This window comes from Hemiscyllium ocellatum, chromosome 13 (genome assembly GCF_020745735.1).
Source record: "Hemiscyllium ocellatum isolate sHemOce1 chromosome 13, sHemOce1.pat.X.cur, whole genome shotgun sequence".
NCBI classification, from domain to species: domain Eukaryota; kingdom Metazoa; phylum Chordata; class Chondrichthyes; order Orectolobiformes; family Hemiscylliidae; genus Hemiscyllium; species Hemiscyllium ocellatum.
In genome coordinates, this window is record NC_083413.1 from 69960799 (window position 1) to 69983769 (window position 22971).

The 22971-nt window shown below is 38.6% G+C and overlaps 1 protein-coding gene across 3 annotated transcripts in view; it reads right to left on the reverse strand.

Moving 5' to 3' along the window:
- uggt1 (UDP-glucose glycoprotein glucosyltransferase 1) overlaps positions 1–22971 on the reverse strand; it is a 146045-nt gene that overhangs the window by 101371 nt on the left and 21703 nt on the right. For 2 of the 3 annotated variants that reach the window (XM_060834909.1, XM_060834907.1), the window contains exons 2-9: positions 20849–20987; positions 19249–19325; positions 17509–17639; positions 17313–17425; positions 14130–14304; positions 13028–13124; positions 9078–9156; positions 5786–5886 (exon numbers count right to left, since the gene is read on the reverse strand). In XM_060834909.1, the coding sequence (XP_060690892.1) occupies positions 5786–5886; positions 9078–9156; positions 13028–13124; positions 14130–14304; positions 17313–17425; positions 17509–17639; positions 19249–19325; positions 20849–20987 (912 nt within the window). Of the gene's footprint in view, positions 1–5785; positions 5887–9077; positions 9157–13027; positions 13125–14129; positions 14305–17312; positions 17426–17508; positions 17640–19248; positions 19326–19552; positions 19610–20848; positions 20988–22971 lie in introns of those variants that run through there. The other variant, XM_060834910.1, reaches the window with a different exon arrangement.

Here is a 22971-nt window from a genome sequence, read left to right on the forward strand (position 1 = left end):
AGGTTAGGTGCATTAGTCAGGGGTGATTATAGGGTTAGGTAATGGGTTTGCGTGGGTCACTCTTTGGAGTGTCAATGTGGACTTGTTGGGCCAAATGACTTGTTTCCATACTGTAGGGGTTCTATGTAACCCATCTGTCGTTCTCAAAAACTAAAAAAGGGAGCTTTAAAGGAATTCCAAGCCAATGTGAAGTATTATTACAGTGGGGTGGGGAATTAGAACTTGCAGCGAGAATGACAAGCGTGTGACAAAATGAATATCTTCGTAATGACTTGGAGGTGCCAGAGTTGGACTGGGGTGAACAAAGTTAAAAATCACACAAAACCAGATTATAGACCTGATGAAGGAGCCGTGCTTCGAAAGATGGTGCTTCCAAATAAACCTGTTGGACTATAACCTGGTGTTGTGTGACTTCTAACTTTATTCTTCCAATAGTATTAATCATAATAGTGACTGGGGTCATCAAAACATCAATTTTGTATAACTGTGTAAGGTTCTTAAAGAGGAGTGCATTAAGCAGCACTCAGTAAACAGCTCTGGACCTTCAAGTAGTAAGACCGAACATCAAGGTCTCCCTCAGACTTCTTAGTAACGTGTATCATACAAATGTAATTTATACTCAGTTGCCATCATATTTTAATAAGACTCTGTTCTGGTTAAGACCATCAGGTCATTTAACTAGGACAATAACACTGTAGATCCCTACCAGGGAACAGAAAATCTGTTCCTTCATAAAGTCATAGAGATGAACAGCACAGAAACAGACCCTTCAGTCCAACTCTAGTTCATCCATGCCAACCAGATATCCAAAATTAACCTTTTAAATGCTGTAATTGTACCAGCCTCCACCATTTCCTCTGACAGCTCATTCAATGCATGCACTACCCTTTACGGTCAAAACGTTAGCCCTTAGGTCCCTTTTAAATCTTTCCCTGCTCACCATAAATCTACGCTCTCTAGTTCTGGACTCCCCCAACCCAAGGAAAAGACCTTGTCTATTTACCTAATCCATGCCTCTCATGATTTTATAAACTTCTATAAGATCATCCCACAGCCTCCAATGCTCCAGAAAAAAAACAGCCCCAGCCTAATCAGCCTCTTCATATAGCTCAGATCCTCCAATCCTGGCAACATCCTTGTAACTTTAATTTTGAGACACAGCAGTGAATCTGCACAGTTACTGCCATTGCTGTTTGAGTTCATGTATCTCTGCCCATGAGTGTGTGTCTCGGAAAAATTAACAAACAGCGAATTTCACAGCTGACGTTGGAAGAACCCGTGTGGGAGAGCTCAGCACAGGAACAGATAAGTGCATAGTTTTTAAAAGTAGAACCTTGCTGCAAGTCTACAGTAGTGAGTACAGATGGTCCTTTCTTGATTTTATATTTTATTGAGATCTGTTTCTTGATTACATTTTTAAAACATAAACCATAAGTAATAAGTTAGCCTGGAACACTTTTTAGAGCAAAAAAAAGGGTCCTATTTTCTGGGTTTGCAGATTGTGAAGAAGCAAAGATGGCCTTTAGTAGAGTGATATACTCTTCCTGTCAGATGTGGGAGTTTAAGGAGAATTTCCATGTTACTGATGATTATGTCTGCAGGAAGTGTCTTTGGTTGCGAATCTATCATATTGCATGGATTGGTTGGTGCGGCTATTAGAGGCAATGAGAAATTTACAAGAACCAAGGGGTGTGATGGATGGCAGTTATAGGAAGGGTGAAAAGCCGCAGACACATTCAGGTAGATGGGTTAACTCCAGGAAAGGTAGGAGGGAGGTAGGTAGTGTAGGAGTCTCCTGTGGCTATCCTCATCTCAAACAATTATCTTGTTTTAGAAAATGGAGGGAGAGATAGATTCTGAGGAGAACATATCGCAAACAGCCAAGATTCTGGTATCAATACAGGCTCCAATGTAATGAGGGGTACATCAAATTCCAAGTGATCGATTGTGATAGGGGACTCTCCAGTCAGAGGCACAGACAGATGCTTCTGCGGTCAGCAGCGAAAAATCAGAATGGTGTATTGCCTTGCTGATGCCAGGATGAAGAATATCTCAGAGAGGGTGTGGAATATTCTCAAAGGGGAGAGAGACCAGCAGGAGATCATTGTACACATTGGAACTAACGACATTGGAAGGGAAAGGATGAGATTCTGAAGGGAGAATGTAGAAAGTTAGGCAGGAATTTTAAAAGGACATCCTCGATGTTAGTAATATCTGGATTACTTCCAGTGCTACAAGCTAGTGGAGGTAGGAATTGGAGGATAGAGCAGATGAATGCATGGCTGAGGAGCTGGTGCAGGGGAGAAGGATTCACATTTCTGGATCTTGGAAACTCTTCTGGGGTAGAAGTGACTTGCACAAGATGGACGGATTGCACCTGAATTGGAAGGGGACTAATATACTGGCAGGGAGATTTGTTGGAGCTGCTCGGGAGGATTTAATCTAGAAAGGTGGGGGACAGATGGTGGGGGAGGTGGGCGGGGAGAAACCCAGGGAAATAGTGAAGAAAGAGATGAATCTGAGACTGGTACAGTTGGGAAAAGCAGTGTAAGTCAAACAAACACAATCAGGGCAGGGAGGACAAAGTAGAGAACAAGTTAGGACTGATAAATTAGACTGCATTTACTAACTAGAGGCTGAAAAAGGGAGGCAGATGAACTGGGGATATGGTGAGGAACATGGACTGGCAGATCAAAGCAATTATAGAAACGTGGCTCAGGGATGGACAGGACTGGCAGCTTAATGTTCCAGGATACCAATACTATAGGAAGGATAGAAAGGCGGAGCAAGAGAGGAGGGGGAGTGGCATATTTGATAAGAGATAGCATTACTAGTGCATTTAGCGAGGATTTTCCTTGGAATACATCTAGGGAAGCTATTTGGGTGGAACTGAAAAATAAGAAAGGGATGATCACCTTATTGGGATTGTATAATAGACGTCCTACTAGTCAGCAGGAAATTGAGAAACAAATTTGTAAGGAGATTTCAGTTATCTGTAAGAATAGTAGGTTAGTTATGACAGGGGATCTTAAATTTTCAAACATAGACTGTGACTGCCATAGTGTTAAGGGTTTAGATGGTGAGAAATTTGTTAAGTGTGTACAAGGAAATTTTCTGATTCAGTATGTGGATGTACCTACTAGAGAAGGTGCAAAATGTAATCTACACTTGGGACGTAAGGCAGGGCAGGTGACTGAGGTGTCAGTAGGGGAGAACTTTGGGGCCAGTGACCATAATTCTATTAGTTTTAAAATAGTGATGGAAAAGGATGGACCAGATACAAAAGTTGAAGTTCTAAACTGGAGGAAGGCCAATTTTGACAGTATTAGATTAGAACTTTCAAAAGTTGATTAATGGCAGGTGGGTAAAGGGACGACTGGAAAATGGGAAGCCTTCAAAAATGAGATAAAAAGAATCCAGAGATAGTATATTCCTATTAGGGTGAAAGGAAAGGCTGGTAGGCATAGGGAATGCTTGATGACTAGAGAAATTGAGTTTTGGTTAAGAAAAAGAAGGAAGCATACGTCACACATAGACAGTGCAGTAGGAGTACACTTAAGAAGGAAATCAGGAAGGCAAAAAGGGGACATGCAATAGCTTTGGCAAATTGAGTTAAGGAGAATGCAAAGGGATTTTATGATTAAGGACAAAAGGATAACTAGGGAGAGAATAGGGCCCCTCAAAGATCAGCAAGGTAGCCTTTGTGTGGAGCCGCAGGAGCTGGGAAAGATACTAAATGAAGATTTTGCATCAGTGTTTACTATGGAAAAGGACATGGAAGATATAGAATGTGGGGAAATAGATGGTGACATCTTGAAAAATGTCCATATTACAAAGGTGGTGTTGCTGGATGTCTTGAAATGTATAAAAATGGATAAGTTCCCACGACCTGATCTGGTGTACCCTAGAAACTCTGTGCAATGCTAGGGAAGTGATTGGTGGGCCCCTTGCTGAGATATTTGTATCATCGATAGTCACGGGAAAGGTGCCGGAAGACTGGAGATTGGCTAATGTGGTGCCACTAGTTAAGAAAGGTGGTAAGGAAAAGACAGGTAACTATAGACCAGTGAGAATGATATTGGTGGTGGGCAAATTGTTGGAGGAAATGCTGAGGAACAGGATTTATGGGTAATTGGAAAGGCAAGCACTGATTAGGGAGAGTTATCATGGCTTTGTGCATGGGAAATCATGTCTCAGGAACTTGATTAAGTTTATTTGAAGAAGCAACAAAGAGGATTGATGAGGACAGAGTGGTAGATGTGATCTACATGCACTTCAGTAAGGCGTTTGACAAGGTTACTCATGGTAGACTGGTTAGCTAGGTTAGATCTCATGGAATACAGGGAGAACTAGCCATTTGGAGACACAGCTGGCTCAAAGGTAAGAGACAGAGGGTGGTGGTGGAGGGTTGCTTTTCAGACTGGAGGCCTGTGACCAGTGGAGTGCCACAAGGATCGGTGTTGGGTCCACTACTTTTCGTCATTTATATAAATGATATGGATGTGAATAAAGGAGGTAGAGTTGTTAAGTTTGCAGATGACACCAAAATTGGAGGTGTAGAGGACAACAAAGCTGGTTACCTCAGTGTACAACAGAATCTTGATTAGATGTGCCAATAGGCCGGAGAGTGGAAGATGGAGTTTAAATTTAGATAATTGTGAGGTACTACATTTTTGAAAAGCAAATTAGAGTAGAACTTATAAACTTAATGGTAAGGTCTTAGGGAGTGTTGCTGAACAAAGACCGTGGAGCAGGTAGATAGAATAGTGAAGATATTTGGTATTCTTTCCTTTATTGGTCAGAGCATTGAATATTACAGTTGAGAGGTCATGTTTCTGGGTCCCACCCTCCTACATTATTCGTTTAAATCCTCCCAAGCAGCTCTTGCAAATCTCCCTGCCAGTATATTAGTCCCCTTCCAATTCTCGTGCTATCTGTCTTTCTTCTGCAGGTCACTTCTAACCCAGAAGAGATTCCAATGATCCAGAAATGTAAACCCTCCCCGCCCCCACCACCCCACCTCCGCACCAGCCCCCCCAGCCACACATTCATCTGCTCTATCCTCGTGTTCCTACCCTCACTAGCTCATAGCACTGGAAGTAATCCAGATATTACAACCCTCGAGGGTCTCCTTTTTAAATTCCTGCCTAACTTTCTATATTCTCCTTTCAGAATCTCAATCTTTTCCCTTCCTATGTCGTTAGTTCCAATGCGTACAATGACCTCCTGCTGGCCCCACCCTCCTATGAGAATATTCTGCACCCTCTCTGAGATATCTTTAATCCTGGCACCAAGGAGGCAACACACCATTCTGATTTTTCGCTACTGGCCTCAGAAACGTTTTCCATGCCTCTGACTAGAGAGTCCCCTATCACAATCGATTGCTTGGAACCCGACATACCCCTCATTACATTAGAACCAGTGTCAATATCAGAAACTTGTCTCAAGGCCATCTTTGCACCTTAAAAATCTACATAAAATAGCAGTCTCACTGCTCTAAAAGACACTGCTCCAGACTAATTTAGTAGCTATCTTTCATATTTTAGTATTTTAATCAGATGGATCTTACACCATGATGCGCTGTGGTGAGCATCATATAGCAATGAGGACCTGATTTTGTGTTTTCAATTGCCTACATCAACATGTTCTTTGAAAATAAACTGGTGTTTGCATCACACAATCTAAGAATGTGTACAAGCTTCATAATTAAATGAACAAGTTGTTTCCAGGAGACACTGACAATTTTATGACAGCTCAAAATCTGACAACATTGCTCTCAGCTCACCTTGCAGCTGCCAAACTTTGAGAGGTGCCATCTCATTTGTACTTTCAATCAGGTGCTTCCTCAGTTCCTGGAGTTGCTCCTTGATCTCAGGATACAGCTGTCTATCAAGAAAGAAGCAAAACTGCAATTACTACAAAAGAAATTTACCAATAAGACAGTGGCACAAAGTTGCAAAACTTCACTGTACTTCAGATCATAGAGTCATAAATGTACAGCATGGAAACAGACCCTTCAGTCCAACTCTTCCATGCCGACCAGATATCCCAACCCAATCTAGTCCTACCTGCCAGCACCCAGCCCATATCTCTCCAAACCCTTCCTATTCCTATTACCATCCAGATGCCTTTTAAATGTTGCAATTGTACCAGCCTTCACCACTTCCTCTGGCAGCTCATTCCATACACGTACCACCCTCTGTGTGAAAAAGTTGTCGCTTAGGTTTCTTTTATATCTTTCCCCACTCACCGTAAACCTATGCCCTCGAGTTCTGGACTCCCCAACCCCAAGGAAAAGACTTTGTCTATTTATCATATCCATACCCCTCATGATTTGTAAACGTATATGAGGTCACCCCTCAGCCTCTGACACTCGAGGGAAAACAGCCCCAACCTATTCAACCTCTCCCGATAGATCAAATACTCCAGCCCTGGCAACATCCTTGTAAATCTTTTCTGAACCCTTTCAAGTTTCACTACATCTTTCCAATAGGAAGGAGACCAGAACTGCACACAATATTCGTACAGTGGTCTAACCAATGCCCTGTACAGCCGCAACAGGATCTCCCAACTCCTGTACTCAATAGTCTGACCAATAAAAGAAAGCATACCAAATGCCTCCTTCATTACCCTATCTACCTGCGACACCACTTTCAAGGAGCTATGAACCTGCACTCCTGAGGGCCTTACCATTAAATGAATAAGTCCTGCTAAGATTTGCTTTCCCAAAATACAGCACATCACATTTATCGAAATTAAACTCCATCTGCCACTTCTCAGCCCATTGGTCCATCTGATCAAGAACCCGTTGTAATCTGAGGTAACCTTCTTCACTGTCGACTACACCTCCAATTTTGGTGTCATCGGCAAACTTACTAACTGTACCTCTTATGCTTCCATCCAAATTATTTATATAAATGACAAAAAGTAGAGGACCCAGCAGCAATCCTTGTGGCACTCCACTGGTCACAGGCCTCCAGTCTGAAAAACAACCCTCCACCACCACCCTCTGTCTTCTACCTTTGAGCCAGTTTTGTATCCAAATGGCTAGTTCTCCTTGTATTCTGTGAGATCTAACCTTGCTCATCAGTCTTCCATGGGGAACCTTGTTGAACACCTTACTGAAGTTCATATAGATCACATCTACCGCTTTGCCCTCATCAATCCTCTTTGTTACTTCTTCAAAAAACTCAATCAAATTTGTGAGGCATGATTTCCCAAGCACAAAGCCATGTTGACTATCCCTAATCTGTCCTTGCCTTTCCAAATATTTGTACATCTAGTCCCTCAAGATTCCCTCCAACAACTTGCCTACCACCGATGTCAGGCTCACTGGTCTATAGTTCCCTGGCTTGTCCTTACCACCTTTCTTAAACAGTTGCACCATGTTAGCCAACCTCCAGTCTTCTGGCACCTCACCTGTGACTATCTCAGTAAGAGGCCCACCAATCACGTCCCTAGCTTCTCAAAGAGGTCTAGGGTACACCTGATCAGGTCCTGTGAATTTATCCACCTTTACCCATTTCAAGACATCCAACACTTCCTCCTCTGTAATATGAACATTTTTCAAGATGTCACCATCTATTTCCCTACATTCTATATCCTCCATGTCTTTTTCCACAGTAAATACTGATGCAAAATACTCATTTCGTATCTCCCCCATCCCCTGCGGCTCCATGCAAAGGCCGCCTTGCTGATCTTTAAGGGGCCCTATTCTCTCCCTCGTTACCCTTTTGTCCTTAATGTATTTGTAAAAACCCTCTGGATTCTCCTTAACTCTATTTGCCAAAGCTATCTCATGTCCCCTTTTTGCCCTCCTGATTTCTCTTAAGTATACTCCTACTGCCTTTATACTCTTCTAAGGATTCACTTGATCTATCCTGTCTATATTTGACATATGCTTCCTTTTTGTTCTTAACCAAACCCTCAATTTCTTTAGTCATACAGCATTCCCTATACCTACAAGCCTTTCCTTTCACCCTAACAGGAATATACTTTCTCTGGACTCTTGTTATCTCATTTCTGAAGGCCTCCCATTTTCCAGCCGTACCTTTACCTGCAAACATCTGTGCCCAATCAGCTTTTGAAAGGTCTTGCCTAATACTGTCAAAATTGGCCTTCCTCCAGTTTAGAACTTCAACTTTTAGATCTGGTCTATCTTTTTCCATCACTATTTTAAAACTAATTGAATTATGGTCGCTGGCCCCAAAGTGCTCCCGCACTGAGACCTCAGTCACCTGCCCTGCCTTATTTCCCAAGAGTAGGTCAAGTTTTTCACGTCCCTAGTAGGTACATCCACATACTGAAAGGTGGCCCTTGGTACTGAATCCAATAATTATTGAAGTTCTTCTTTATACCACTGTTCATAAACACAATACCTTTGAGTGAAACCTTTAAAAAGGGATCAATACTTCTATACAATTTTAATATATAGTAATAATTATGCGTTAACGCTTGGGAACTTCCACTTCCCAAAATGTATAAATAATTTACATCAACCTCAACTGACAAGAGGTTAAAGGTAAGCAGAAGAAAGTTCAAAAGTTGTCAAAAATATTATTTTCAACTCTTAATACAGAAAATATACTAACCTCATCTTTCCATCTGTATTATTCGACTGGATTCAGAGTGTGCCATAATTGGTATTCCCAAGGTTGAAATGGAATGAAATTGTAGGCTAACATTGATCGCTACTTAGCTATATAATTTTCAGTTTGATCATGACCAGATATCGATTCTGCTCACATTTGGAGAGGAACTAATTATCAGTGTATTTTGTGCATCATTTTCTCTATAGGGAGATACCTATAATTTCTATTTCACTTGAAACAGTTTGATTTTGTAGTTTAATATTTCGACTACCAGCAAGCTTTGTGCAGGCAATCTGTGCAGGTGAACCATTTTAAAGGAAAATAAATCTTAAGGTAACAAGTGCCACTAAAATAAAGTTCCTTAACTGACATTTACACATGAATGTGCCTTATTTCTTTGAAGATCATCAAACTACTTGTTAGAATATGAGCAAGTGGTTTGAGGCACATTTCATAGCAGCCCAATTTCTTTAAGCATATTCTTACTTCAGCTTTCCGAAGAGGAAACCTTGGACTTCATCAACAGGATCATTTTCATTTATCGCAGTGGCATTTAGTTCAGTGCCTGTAAGACAATATTAAAGAAAGGGTAGGGTTGAGGGCTAAAAGCAAAATACTGATGTTGGAAATCTAAAGCAAACAAAATGCTGGAGAAACTCAGCATGTCTGGCAGCATCTCTATGGAAAGAGCAAGAGAGTTCATCTTCAAGTCCGATATGATACAAAACGTTAACTTTGTTTCTGTCTCCACACGTTACCAGCACCTGCAGAATCTCTCCAACATTTTATGTATTTATTTCTGGGGCTAAGGGAATTTGCTGATGGGTACAATGACAGAAGGACCGTAGTGGATGTTCAAAAAAGAATTTAACATGATACAGCAACAGTTTATATGCTGAAGGGTCAAGAGCTCTACTGCCAAAAGGAAATCTTGAATGATTAAAGAGAACATAAAAAGTAAAAAAAAAAGTACAAAAGGGGAAGGGGAAGGATACAAAGTATGGCAGAAGTTGACAAAATAAGTAACAGCTACAAAAGGGAAAATGAAATTTACAAGGGAAAGCAAACTCAACACGAAAAATATTTCCAAAATCGTAGGAAACAGAGGGTGGACAGGAGCAAGAGCATTTAAAAAACACAATACCAGTGACATTGTCAATGAAGAAAATGTTCTTAGCAGACATATCGAATAATTACTAATTACGATAAAGAGGTCAGTGTGCCAAAAATTCCAAGAAAAGTAGCATTGAATTAGGAACAAGCATTCACCAAAATTAATGCAATCAAAATAACATTGCTAAACAAAATAATGGCACTAAAGTGTGATAAACCCAGAGAAAGTAGGTTTTATTTCAGGTCTTCTGAAGAATTGAATGAAAACATGGCTGATACCCCAACTATAATCCTCAGAGTTTTCTCGATTCAGAAACCATAAACTTTAAAAACTGCATTTCACTTCACTATCAAGCGTAAGACTGGGAAAACAAGGAACCATTGGCAAGTTCACCTAAAATCCATTGTCAGGAAATCGCATGCATCTATAATTAAGCATACAATGGATGAACACTGAATATTTTCCGCTGATCTGCGACCAATCACGTATATCTAAAAGGTAGGTCAAGTCTCGTGAATCGGATCCTTTTTTTTTCAAAAAAAGGTGTCTTAAGTAATCGAGACAAGGAATGGCAATCAATGCTGTTTCTAACAAAATTCCAGAACATATTTGATAAAGATACTGTTAGTGAAGCTTAAGCCCATGAAATAAAGAAAATGATTGATGAGGAATTTTACTGAGCAGCAGGAGAAACAATAGGCATAAATAAAAAAGTACTCATTAGCTGGATGTGACTTATGATACCTCATAGGGACCTGTGCTGAAGTGTTAACTAGTCACTGCATTTACTAACAATTAAGATAACAGGATAGAAAAACACACATTTGCCAATTACACAAAGATAGTTGGCATTTTAAACAGTGAAAATGGGGGCATAAAATTGTGAAAATATATATTTATAAATTAATTAAATCAACAAAATTGTGGTAAATAAATTTCAATATAGGCAAATGTCAGGTCACCCATTGTGAACATGCAAAAGGGATAGAAAAGGGTATTTTGTCAACAATGTAAAACTAGAAAGACTGGAGGTCCAGGTAGAATACATAGATAATATAAAATGTCTTCAACAAATACAGAGAAAAAAAACAAAGAGTTTAATGGAATGCTGACTATTATATCTTGAGTACTGGGGTAAAGGTGTCAGATTTCACACTTCAGTTATAAAATGCAATTATTGAATGCTGCTCAGCGATAGATTACATTTGTAGAAAGGGCCATGAATATAAGGTAATCCCCCAGATTGTTCAGTTCCTGACCAGTCATCAGCAATTAGAACTTAACAAGTTCAACATAAAAACAAATTTCAAATCCTAATCTTTTTAAAGGTTTGATATTTTGTTTGTTGACAAAAAGAGAACAAATCCTTCTACTAAAGTCATACTTGCTTTAAATCACTTACATATTTACAACTCTGTAGTTTTGGGTCAATAAATCATTAACTTGATTGAACTTTTTTGAAATAACAAATAGGATTGGTGAAGGCAGAATGGGGATATGATCTATCTGGACTTCAGTAAGGCATTCAACAAGGTTCCTCATGGTACACTGGTTAGCAGAGTCAGGTCTCATGGAATACAGATAGAACTAGCCATGTGGATACAGAACTGGCTCAAAGGTGGAAGACAGAGGGTGGTGATGGAGGGCTGCTTTTCAGACTGGAGGCCTGTGCCTAGTGGTGTGCCACAAGGATTGGTACTGGGTCCACTCCTTTTCATCATTTATATAAATGATTTGGATGTGAACATAGGATGTATAGTTAATAAGTTTGCAGATGACATCAAAATTGGAGGTGTAGTTGACAGCGAAGAAGGTTACCGCAGAGTACAATGGGATCTTGATTGGATGGGTCAATGGGCTGAGGAGTGGCAGATGGAGTTTAAATTTAGAATCAGGGCAAAACCTATATACTTAATGGTAAGTCCTGGGGACTGTTGCTGAACAAAGAGATCTTGGAGCACAGGTTCATAGCGTCTTGAAGTGGAGTCTCAGGTAGATAGGATAGTGAAGAAGGCATTTAGCATGCTTTCCTATATTGGTCAGAGAATTGAGTATATGAGTTGGGAGGTCATGTTGCAGTCGTAGAGGACACTGATTAAGCCACTTTTGTAATATTGTGTGTAATTCTGGACTCCCTCCTATAGGAAGGATATTGTGGAACTTGAAAAGGTTCAGAAAAGATTTACAAGGATGTTGCCAGCGTTGGAGGATTTGAGCTATAGGGAGAGACTGAATAGACTGGGGCTGTTTTCCTTGGCGTGGAGGTTGAGGAATGCCCTTATAGGTGTTTATAAAATCATTAGGGGCATGGGTAGGATAAATAGTCAAGGTATTTTCCCTGGGTTGGGAAGTCCAGAACTAGAGGGCATAAGTTTTGGGTGAGAGAGGAAAGATTTAAAAGTGACCAAAGGGCCAATGTTTTCAAATATGGACTAATGCCTGTACTGAGTGAGCTGCTAGAGGGAGTAGAAGAAAGTGAGGACAGCAGATGCTGGAGATCAAAGTCAAGAGTGTGGTGCTGGAAAAGTACAACAGGTCAGGCAGCATCTAAAAAAGAGTAGGAGAATCGACATTTCAACCATCAGCTCTTCAGAGGAAATGGTGGAGGTTAGTATAATTACAATATTTAAAAGGCATCTGGATGAGTATATGAATAGGAAAGGTTTAGAGGGATATGGGCCAAGTTCTGGCAAATGGGACTAGATTAATTTAGGTTGTTGGTCAGCACTGACATGTTGGACCAAGGGGTCTGTTTCCGTACTATGCAACTCAATGATCCTAAACGTCAGTCTGAAAATATTAAATCCTAAAATCAAATTAATTTCATCTACACTCCTTTTCAAAGGAAGATAACGCTATTTGCAAGACACTTTGAAAGCCTGATATTCGATTAAAAGCAACACCCAGTCCAATATTAAGCTATCTAAATCCTGGTTCAATTTGAGGTCTTCATGAATTGAATTGAATTCATCCCAGCTGGATAACAGTTTGAATGCTACACCTGACCTCATCATCCCCTATTCTCACTGAAGGTGTAAGAACTTACCAACTCTTGTTTGATACCTTTCATAGACTAGCAGCTGTCAGAGTATTCAGAATAACCTACTGTCATTCCATCAGCAGTCAATGCTATAATTTTTGATTATTATGAAGCTGCTTCAGCAGTAATAGACTATAAATATTATTGCATCAAGCTCTAATTTGAAAATTAATCTTTGTATGAAAATAAGAAATTTATACAAGTTTGAGTACACAAGTTAAATAAAATACTTGCTATTATAGTAATGTTGAAATTGTACAGAATGTAAATTATTTCAATGACCTGTCACTTGCGTGTCATCTTTGGCCTTATATTCAGTGCTTTTAATGGCAAGCTCAACTCCATAACCAGAAAGGAAGACCTTATCCTTACTTGGATTCTGTAAATAAAAATTCAAAAAACATGAAATAAAAGCAAATGAAATCATACAAACTTTAAGCATTTGCTTATTTTGTAATTAATTATTTGCCAGCTAGGCAAAAATTGAATAATGTAGGAAATTTCATGTTTTTAAAATGTTTTGTCAACAGAGAACTCATTTCCATTTGGACAAGTTTGTCATGACACACTTCCATGGCCATCATATCCTGAGAGGAGACTTGAACTGAGGTTTTCTGGCCAAGAGGTAGGAACACGATAACTGTGCAACAAGTCCTGAGCATTACTTTAATAAATTATATATTAACAAGTTTAATATTAGTATTACTCTGATTAATAGCAATTAATTGTATCAGATAACTAACTCCTTCTTACTTTACAAAGGAGACACCAGTTATACTATTACTGAATGGAAGGCACAGCCAGATGTGTGTTGTCTTCAATTAGTCATTCCTTCAGTCTCCATCCAACTGATTCAAAAGCCTTTTATCACATCACAAGACTGAATACAACATTGAATACCTAATTACTTATGCTCTATCAATATTTAACCCTTAACTCTTTCTTTGTACATTATAGAATATAGACAATGACTTGCTGCTGCTATCCACCTAACAAAGAGGCTCAAATAAAACGAAACCGTACAACTTGAACCATCGGAAATCTCAGATAGCTCTGCCAATGGATCGAGGATTAGTGTCAGCACCCTGCATCAAAGTCCTCCTATGGAATGGTCATCTTGGCAAGGCATTAGAGTGACCCATGGAATCATCTGCCAGGAAGGGTACAATGGTGCAAGCAGAGGCAGGACAGATAATTGTCACAGTAAAATAAGGTTATTAACAAGTATATCACTTTTTTGGCAAGTGAAACTTCTCCAATCCTAATAAATGACCACTTTCACAGTACTTAAAATGAATTCCCCAAATAGCAAGAAATGAACAAGGAATGAGAATTAATAAACTTGCAAATTAGGAATAATCATGAAGTGGGTTGTTTTACTTACAGCAACATAATGTCTGAGGACATAGTTGATATTTCCAACATCAGATTTAGAACGAAGGAGTTTGTGGAACTTAGAAAATTCCTTGGTACCGATCTCACCATAAAGAATTACAACTGGAAGTTCGGGTCTTAAAGATGCATCAATGTGATCGCCTTTAAACAAATAAGGCTTGGGTCTGATATCAAGAAAAAAAATCAGAATTAAAAATATTGACTAAGCTCCAAGTAGAATTACATTAAATAGTTCTCTTCAAAGGACTTTTATAAATTAGTTAATTTTATTAAATATTTCAAAGGGTTTTTCCATTGTAGAAACCATTAAACTATTTTGTTTTCATGATAATTGTATAATTAAAACCTAAGATATGACTTTCAGACCCAATTTGAAGATTTACAAAATGCAATTCAAAAAATAACAAAAATAAACTCCTATAAATAGTTTATCCTTGAGCTATCATTCCCTGAAGGCTGCATGTCCTCTAGGATGCGATTAGATTGCTGCTCCCCCAAGTTATTGTTCAGGTGCAGATTTGAGACAGTAAATGTGGGTTTCCAGTTCAAAAAAATCAGCTATCAAAATGAACTAATCTTGCTCATCACAACAGCAACTGATCAACAATTCAGTTCTTGAATTCAGGATAATTGTTTTTTCCTCTGTAGTATTAATCCCAAATTCAATTCATCCAACTACAGTAGAAATTAGTTAACTCAAGGGACAGCACCTGGGACAACCCTGCTCCGCATCAGTGTGTGTAATGATATGGTACATTTTCCCATTAAACTTACTGGAACAAATATAAAGCTGTACTGAGGTGCAATCAGATGAAAAGATGAACTGGAAATTTACAAACTCATCTTCATATTGACATTGGAGTAAAATATCTCATTGACAATGATTACTATATTTATCATAAAATCTCATCTTATTGACTCACAGAATCATATACCCTTTAAATGGCCCATTTTATTTAATAATGTCACTCCAACATAGTATAATTGCTATAATTTAATTGGTTTAATTTAAAGACAGTTAAGGACCTACTCATGTGATGTATGCTTCATCATGCTTCCTTAGCTCATCACACTACAAATGTCCAAACGTGCTTGTAAGGCTATTGTAAAACAATGCCATTGAAATATTGACAGCAGATTTGAAATTGAACCTTTCAACATAGTGTTGGAAAATATCCACATATGGATACTTATTTTCATAGTCCAACATTTCTATTTAACACAAATAAGAATTACATTTCATACATGAAACTACCAAATAATCTGAAAACTTCTCACACTACAACTCAGAAAATATAGAAACTGGCCTTTCTGCAGAGAATAAATCAAAGTTTGTTGAATGGTAACTTCAAAGCGGAGTGGTCTGTACCATTGATGTTTGGACCTTGAAAATTAAAAACCAGTTGATCTTTTGAGTCACTGCTCATGAACAGCTACAGTGTTGTCAGATACAAGAAGCAGATTCAGGACTCCAAACCTCCAGAGGCTTTGCTCTGGAAGTGGGAAGATTAGGAATTTGGCTATTTGTTAAATTTGTGAAAGGAAGTGAAGAAGCAATGAAGACCTGAGGCTGGATTAAGAGGGAGTCAAGGCAGGGTTGAGCTGGAAGAGAGGCAATGGCGAGGAGGCTATATCATTGACCAGAACTCAGCAATTGGTCAATATGGCCAAAAGGAAGCAGGAGACCAGAGCCTGCAGATTAAACTTGAAAGAAGCAGGGAGCTTGGAATTTGACAATATGGTCATTATTGGGTCAGGAGTGAGGCATTGGAACGGGTATAGTTGTTTAGCAACCTTTTTAAGTAATAATGCATTAAGAAGCATAGGTTAACACGTAGTGTACAGAGGAACAGCAAAAACAGCCATTGATTTGAAAAAATAGATTTGTCCAGATATGAACTAGATAGATAAGTCAGGTACCACTCACAACATAGACTTTTATATCAACAAGCATCAAATATTGTGACACAAGCACCTGAAATAAACAAACAAACAAACAAACAAACAATCAACAGAACGGAGCTACAACATAGAAAGGAAAGATCAATAAATTTAAAATAGTGATCACTGCTGACTCTCCACCCCTTTTCAAAGTCAGACAGGAGCTTTGGGATAGCTCTTAGCGGATGTCATGAGGTGGGTATTCAGTAAGTTCCAAACCCAGATGAAAATCAAAGACAAGAAGAATATGAAAAAAATGACATTGATTTTCCAATCAATCTGGAAGGGAAAGAGAAACTCATATGTTGGTTGGAACCTGGTGGAATTCCTGCAATTGAATGAGTCATGGTGACTTAGACAAAGTCAACCAATCGTTTGGTGGATGCTGGACATGTGAAACCATGAGCTTATCAGAAACATTACAGGCTGAAAACAATGTTACAGTCTGAGAACAGCATGCGAGCTGATAAATGTTGGGAAGCACAAGTATGTGGATTTCTTCCTGATTAACTATGTTCATGAAACAAACCTCAGTCAGTCCTTAATAAAAAATGTCAAAAGGTTACATGTAATGAAGAAATTGCATTTGACAGTTACAAAAATTTGTCATGCTTCACTTTGCAACATGACACATCAGCATTATGACTTCACGCTAAAGGCCGAGCATACCAAGTTCTGCTTTAGATGCAAACCAGATCACCCAAAACCAAATTGCAGTCTAAATCTTTGGGGCTAATCAACTAGTTGAAGCTTTCAGCAGTTGAAGTTCTCTTAATCAAACACAAATGCACTGGTCACCATTGAGAAGAGTCTCTTGTCACAAATTAGCAGATAAACAGGCAGCAAATGCTTCAAAATATAGAGATTTGAAAAGAGGGTGGAATAGCAAAAGGTATTTCACAGAGGAAGATTACTATCAGTGGGATGTGCAACAATTCCCAATCTTGAACATGATTTGGCAATTGACAGGTAATCAGGATTGCAGAAAATAACAGCAACAGTATAGGAACAAATCCATCTGAAACCCAAGTTCCACGTCCAGACAACAGTATTATTGCAACTAAAAATCAAATGAATTCAAGTCCTATGCAGTAGAAATCAAATTTCAAGCCTACTCATGACTAAGTTACCAATTTTCAAGTTGTTAATATTTTGAATTTTACTACATTTTACAACTTCAGAAATTATTTTCAACATATACATTTTATACTTGCTCTATTTATTGTTTTACCTCTCTACAGCACTCTGAAGAAGCACCTCCAACTTGTCAGGATTGCAACTTTTCTCCCCATGCACATTTATAAAAGCAGAACAGTCTTCTGGAGGGGACTCCTCTGCTGCAATCTATTAAAAGATCAGCATCAGAAACAGTTTTACCAGCTTTCAGTGGGATTAAAATCTGCAAAATACATACACACTCAACTCACCTGCTGAAACGTTTGAACAGTAGCAGAGTAAGCTCTTAGAGACAAGGCAAACTTCAGTAGGTTGGCCTGAACAGGCGTCAGAAATTCACCAGCTTTCTTCAGTACATACTTGTAGTATGAAATATCTGTTTCTGTCATATAGAACAAACCAGTTATAAAGTTGGATCCTTGCATTTGCCCTTGCCTGTAAAATTTCTCCCTTATTTTTTTGAAGGTTTTTATTAATTGTTTGGTTTCATTTTAATAGATACTGATCACCTTTCTTGTTCAAAAGAAAATTGTTGATGTGACAGTCCAGACAATTAAGGAGAAAATGCAATTTGACCACTGATGATAGATAATGTACACTCCCAATAAGAGTTGCTAAACAGCAATTGTGAATGGAAATTTTGTTCATTTTACCCTTCTTTGGACCTCGTGTCATAAAACTCAGCTGTAAAAACCTTATCACTGCCTGTAAATTGAGCATATACTGGCAGTAAAGTCTGTGATTAGCTAGTCAGAGGGTTAACACACTGTGTTATGAAGAGCAACTGGTATATCTTTAAAATGGTACTTATTACTTTTTTTAAATGCTCTTCATCCATTCATTGATAAGATATGGGCATTGCTGGTTAGGACAGCATTTATTGCCCCATCACGAACTGCCCAGAGGACAGCTAAAAGTCAATGACATTGTTAGGGGTTTGGAGTCTCACACAAATCAAACCAAGTAAGAATGGTGGATTTGCTTCCTCAAAGAGAACATTAGTGCACAGGATGAGTTTTTTTATTATAGTGATTACATGGTCATCATTATACCTCCTTTCTATCCCATGTTTTCAATGAATTCAGATTTCACCATCTGTTATATCGGATTCAAACCCATATCTCCAGTACATTAGCCTGAGGGTGAGAATTATTAGTTCAGTAACATTACCAATAGACCAACACCATTTTGTTTTTACATGAACTTGAACTTTCTTACCTTGCATTCCTTTGCTAACAGTATGCTGTGCCTATGAACTTTATTTGCTACAAGAGCTACAGGCAAATTATTTGCAACACAGGAGTTATATGTACACCAGAGGAGTATACATAGACCAAATAAAAGGCTGCTCATTGAACAAGTCAAGTGCTTGAAATTTTACTCAAACCATCATCCACTCCCAACTATTTTCTCTACACCTGCATAAAGTGCTCACACAGTGAAACTGATTATTTGGGGTTATATAGTAATTCTGTATATACATACAGCAGCTCGTCTCACATTATCAAATCAGAGCCATTACTCCTATATGCATCCTAATAGAATTTCATTTTCCATATTCTGAATGTGGACTAGACATTGGCAATGCTCCTCTTGATCCACCACTATCTTTGATACATCCTATTTATTTGTGGAGTATTCTCACACTGAGCTATCAGAGAACACAACAGGCTAGTTCAACATTGCCATTGTAGAGAATCTTGGCACCATGTTGAAGCTACACAAATTTTATCACCACCCCATTTCCACCTGACATTTTGAGCAAAATCACTGCAAGAACTTTGTGGTATCAGTCGTCCACATGTCTGACAAAAAGAAAAGTTATGGGGAAAACAGGCATGAAACAGGAAGCCAATGTACCACCAAAGTTTTAACCAAGACAATGTGTTTCTCTTCCACCATCAAACCCAATGTTATTTTGTGTAATTGCATAAATCAATAGAAAAGTGATCATCAATCCTGTCATCACCATGCAATGAAGTCAACACTACCTTCATCTGGATGAATTTCTTGAGTGGCATCCACAAAATCCCAGAATTTAGCTTTGCTTTCTTCAGCCAAAAATTCACTGCAATATGAAGAAAACAATTTCCAATTTACTCACTTCTACAATAAAGTAGCAAGTACTATTTCACTTCACAGAAAATAAAAGTTATTAGAATTGACCTTGTTGATGTGTTTATCTAATAAGTGTTTTGATCAGTTATTCAGCAAACACACTTCAATGCAAACTACAACACTGTAAAGCTTGAAATACCCACTGGTGTCTCTTCCATTCCACTTTCTTGCACTGACCTTCGCCTGTAATTGAGATGCTGCATTAAACGTCACAACAGTCCATTATTATTGACCTGTTTAGATGGAAGATTTTGCACTTAAATGGCTTTATTCACAAGGGTACCAACAAAATGATCATTAATTTAAAATAGATACTTTTGATTTGGTACACAAATTGCAGCACAGAATCACAAAGTAGAGGGAAGGTTAAAAACATCCAATTCCCTAGTTTGATGAATGAAAACACGAAGTAGGAGAGGAGCAGGAGAGGATTCGATTGTGTAGCCTTAAAGACATATGTCACTTTCTAGAGGCAGACAATGCAACATTAATGAGAATAACACGGGTGAGCAGGTGGTAAGTACTAGGGACTTGGAGTGCTGCTGGACACCCCCCAAGAATCAACTCCTGAAGCAACACAATACAAGTTGGATTTTCCTGCAGCAGTATTGCATTTCGTACCTTATTTATAGGGACTTCTGAGGCTGAAACTTCATTTAAGTATAAAAACATAAGACTTAGACACAGTCTGTTGAGTAAGCTCTAACATGCAATGACATCATGGCTAATTTGACTGCAATCCAACTCCACTTTCCCATTTGCCACCAATTCTCCACCCCTATAACCCTAGATTCCATTATCTCATAGAAGTCTAACTCTACCTTGAATAAGTTCACTGCTTCTGGGGAATAAAATTACATATACAAATGTCTTTCAGAAATGAAAAATCTCAATTCAAGACATGTGACTCGGTCTCAATGATTCAGCTCAGAAAAATATATAAAGTATGGGTGCTGGTTCCATGACAAACGCTATTGTTAGCCTCTCAGAATAATGTCTGACAACAAAGCACAACTTTGCTAAACCCTCTTTTTTCCTTTGAAAACAAATTCCAGAAATTTGTGAACTATTAGAATAAGATTGATACTGAAAGATTATCAAACATCTTGTAATTCTTTGTGAAAAGATTGTTCGCTTGCAACAGTACCAAGTAGTAATTGATTGGGTACCATGTAGTACTCCCATTTCTCCTAATGAAAAATGCTTCATTTTGGTTAAAAGAAATTAATTAAAGTGGAAAAAACATCAGTTAATAATTGATAAACAAAAGAAGAATAGTGTGGGTCTGGCAACATCTGTGAAGAGAGAAGCAGAACTAACTTTGAGTTGGACAGTGTCATACCAAACTCCACATGTTAACTCTGTTTCTCTCTCCACAATGTTGCGAGACCTGCAGTGTTTCTTCAGCATTTTATGTTTTTATTTCAGATTCCCAACATCTGCTTTATTTTCCTTTTCAAAGAATATATTTACCTTGCTTCCAATAAGAATGGTGTAGATGGCCACTTGGTTGTAAGAGTTGTTGTCACTGCTTTGGAGTCTGCATTCACAATCGAGAAGGAGAGATATACCAGGACTAGTGTTGCAAAAATCCCAGCATTGTCATTCTTAGCTAAAGTAAAAACATATTAAAAATTACCAAGAATAATTCTACAACGAACCTTTCAGCCAATTCAATGACACACAGAGTGCGATAAATTGCAGAGAAATGTTGAAGCTGCAACATTTACAACAAAGTGCTCAAAATATGATAGAATTCTGAGTTTATCTGAATTGAATTCAAGCAGGTCAACATTTTGAAAGGTACATTAGCCAGATGGTTTGGCTTTGTGACAGTGCAGATAAGAATCAAATTAAGTAGTGATACATTTAATGGGTATCCTGAGAGCTGAACTTTGTTATAAAAAAATACATATTTGCTCCAGAGGTATTTACAGAAAAATGACCTGCAGACAATTCATTAAGGGCTGATCCCTGTTAAGAGCTCAGACGGTGAACCAAAAACTAAATTGAGCTATTGCAAAAGCCAAACTTCAAGAGAATAATCAGCAATGTTAAGGGAAGTTTTAACTCAAGTGAAAACTGATTAAAACCAAACAGAATGATTAGAATTATGAAACCAAAGACAAAATATTTGGAAGAAAATTCACCAACATGAATCCAATTAAATCTAATTTAAAGAGGGTGGCATGTGGCTCAGTGGCTAGCACAGCTGCTTCACATCACCAGGGACCGGGGTCCAGTTCCTGCCTTGGGCAACTACCTGTGTGGAGTTTGCACGTTCTCCCTGTGTCTGCGTGGGTTTCCTCCGGGTGCTCCGGTTTCCTCCCACAGTTCAAAGATGTGCCGGTTAGGTAATTGGCCATGCTAAATTGCCCGTAGTGTTAGGTGCATTAGTCAGGGGTAAAAAAAAACGTACAGTTGAGGAATGGGTCTGGACGGGTTCCTCTTCGGAGGGTTGGTGTAGACTTGTTGCGCCGAAGGGCCTGTTTCCACACTTTGGGGAATCTAATCTAACCTAATCCAAGTAGGGTTTGCAATATGGCCTGTCCCGAGAAAATTATCACAGTAAAATAATTACCTTACGAAGGGTCCACAAATAATTGATCAATAATACTGTGAAGGTCAAATTAGTCAGAATTTATTATAAAGGTTCATAATATTCTTATTTGAGAATGTGGGTTCCAAAATAGAGGAAAACAGATTTTAGATTTTTCGGTTTTGTGAAAATCTAACCAAAAAGATCAGAAAGTAATTTTGAACGTTCAAAATAGCATTTAAGTCATGCGATTTCTACTAAATCACCAAGCAGGCCACCTAGGAAGATCAGTGCTACGGTGTGGAGGTTTCCAACCACATGACAAGGGGTGAATCAGAAGCAAGCTCGTACAGCAGAAGTGCCACCATTAACAGTCTCCAGTAGTCAGGGCTGGGAAAACTCATGATGTACCCAGAAATCAGTGAGAAGAAAGCTCTAGAGGCAGAAGGTTATATGGATGTTAGGGAAGAAAACATTCAAACAGGTTACTAAAGGCATAATTGTTTAACATGGGTTTGCTACAAAGCAGTTTGTCCAAAAGGTTCCAAGAAGAGAATTGAACTGATGAAAATAGCTGTTAGCGAATGCATGGCAATTTGGCAAAAGCAAGCCAATTACAGGCTACTCCAGCTGGGCAAGAAGCTTTAGTATTGAGATAGGTGATCCTCCTTTTCCCAACAATTCAGTCTTTATGTCTGGCGCCTGCAATTAAATGATTTCAGCAGTTCTTTCTTGTGTAATAATTTTTTTTAACTAAAGGCAGATTAACAGCCTCTTGTGAACACATTAAATGATTGCTTTCCACAATAAAGAGAAGCAACAGAAAAATAAAACTTGTGTTATGTCAAGCCAGGTTTAGTTCTGGAAGTTGACTTGTCTGGCATTACCATGGGCTGGGATCATAATAACACAAAATGGAGAAATTTTGGAAAAGTTCAATATTGAAAGATAACAGCAGTTTCCAAGGTCAAGAGCTTCCCCATCAGTCAGTTATAGAAAACTTGCTCCGTTTTCATTGATATCTAATATAATAATGCGCAATAAGAGATTCTGAAAA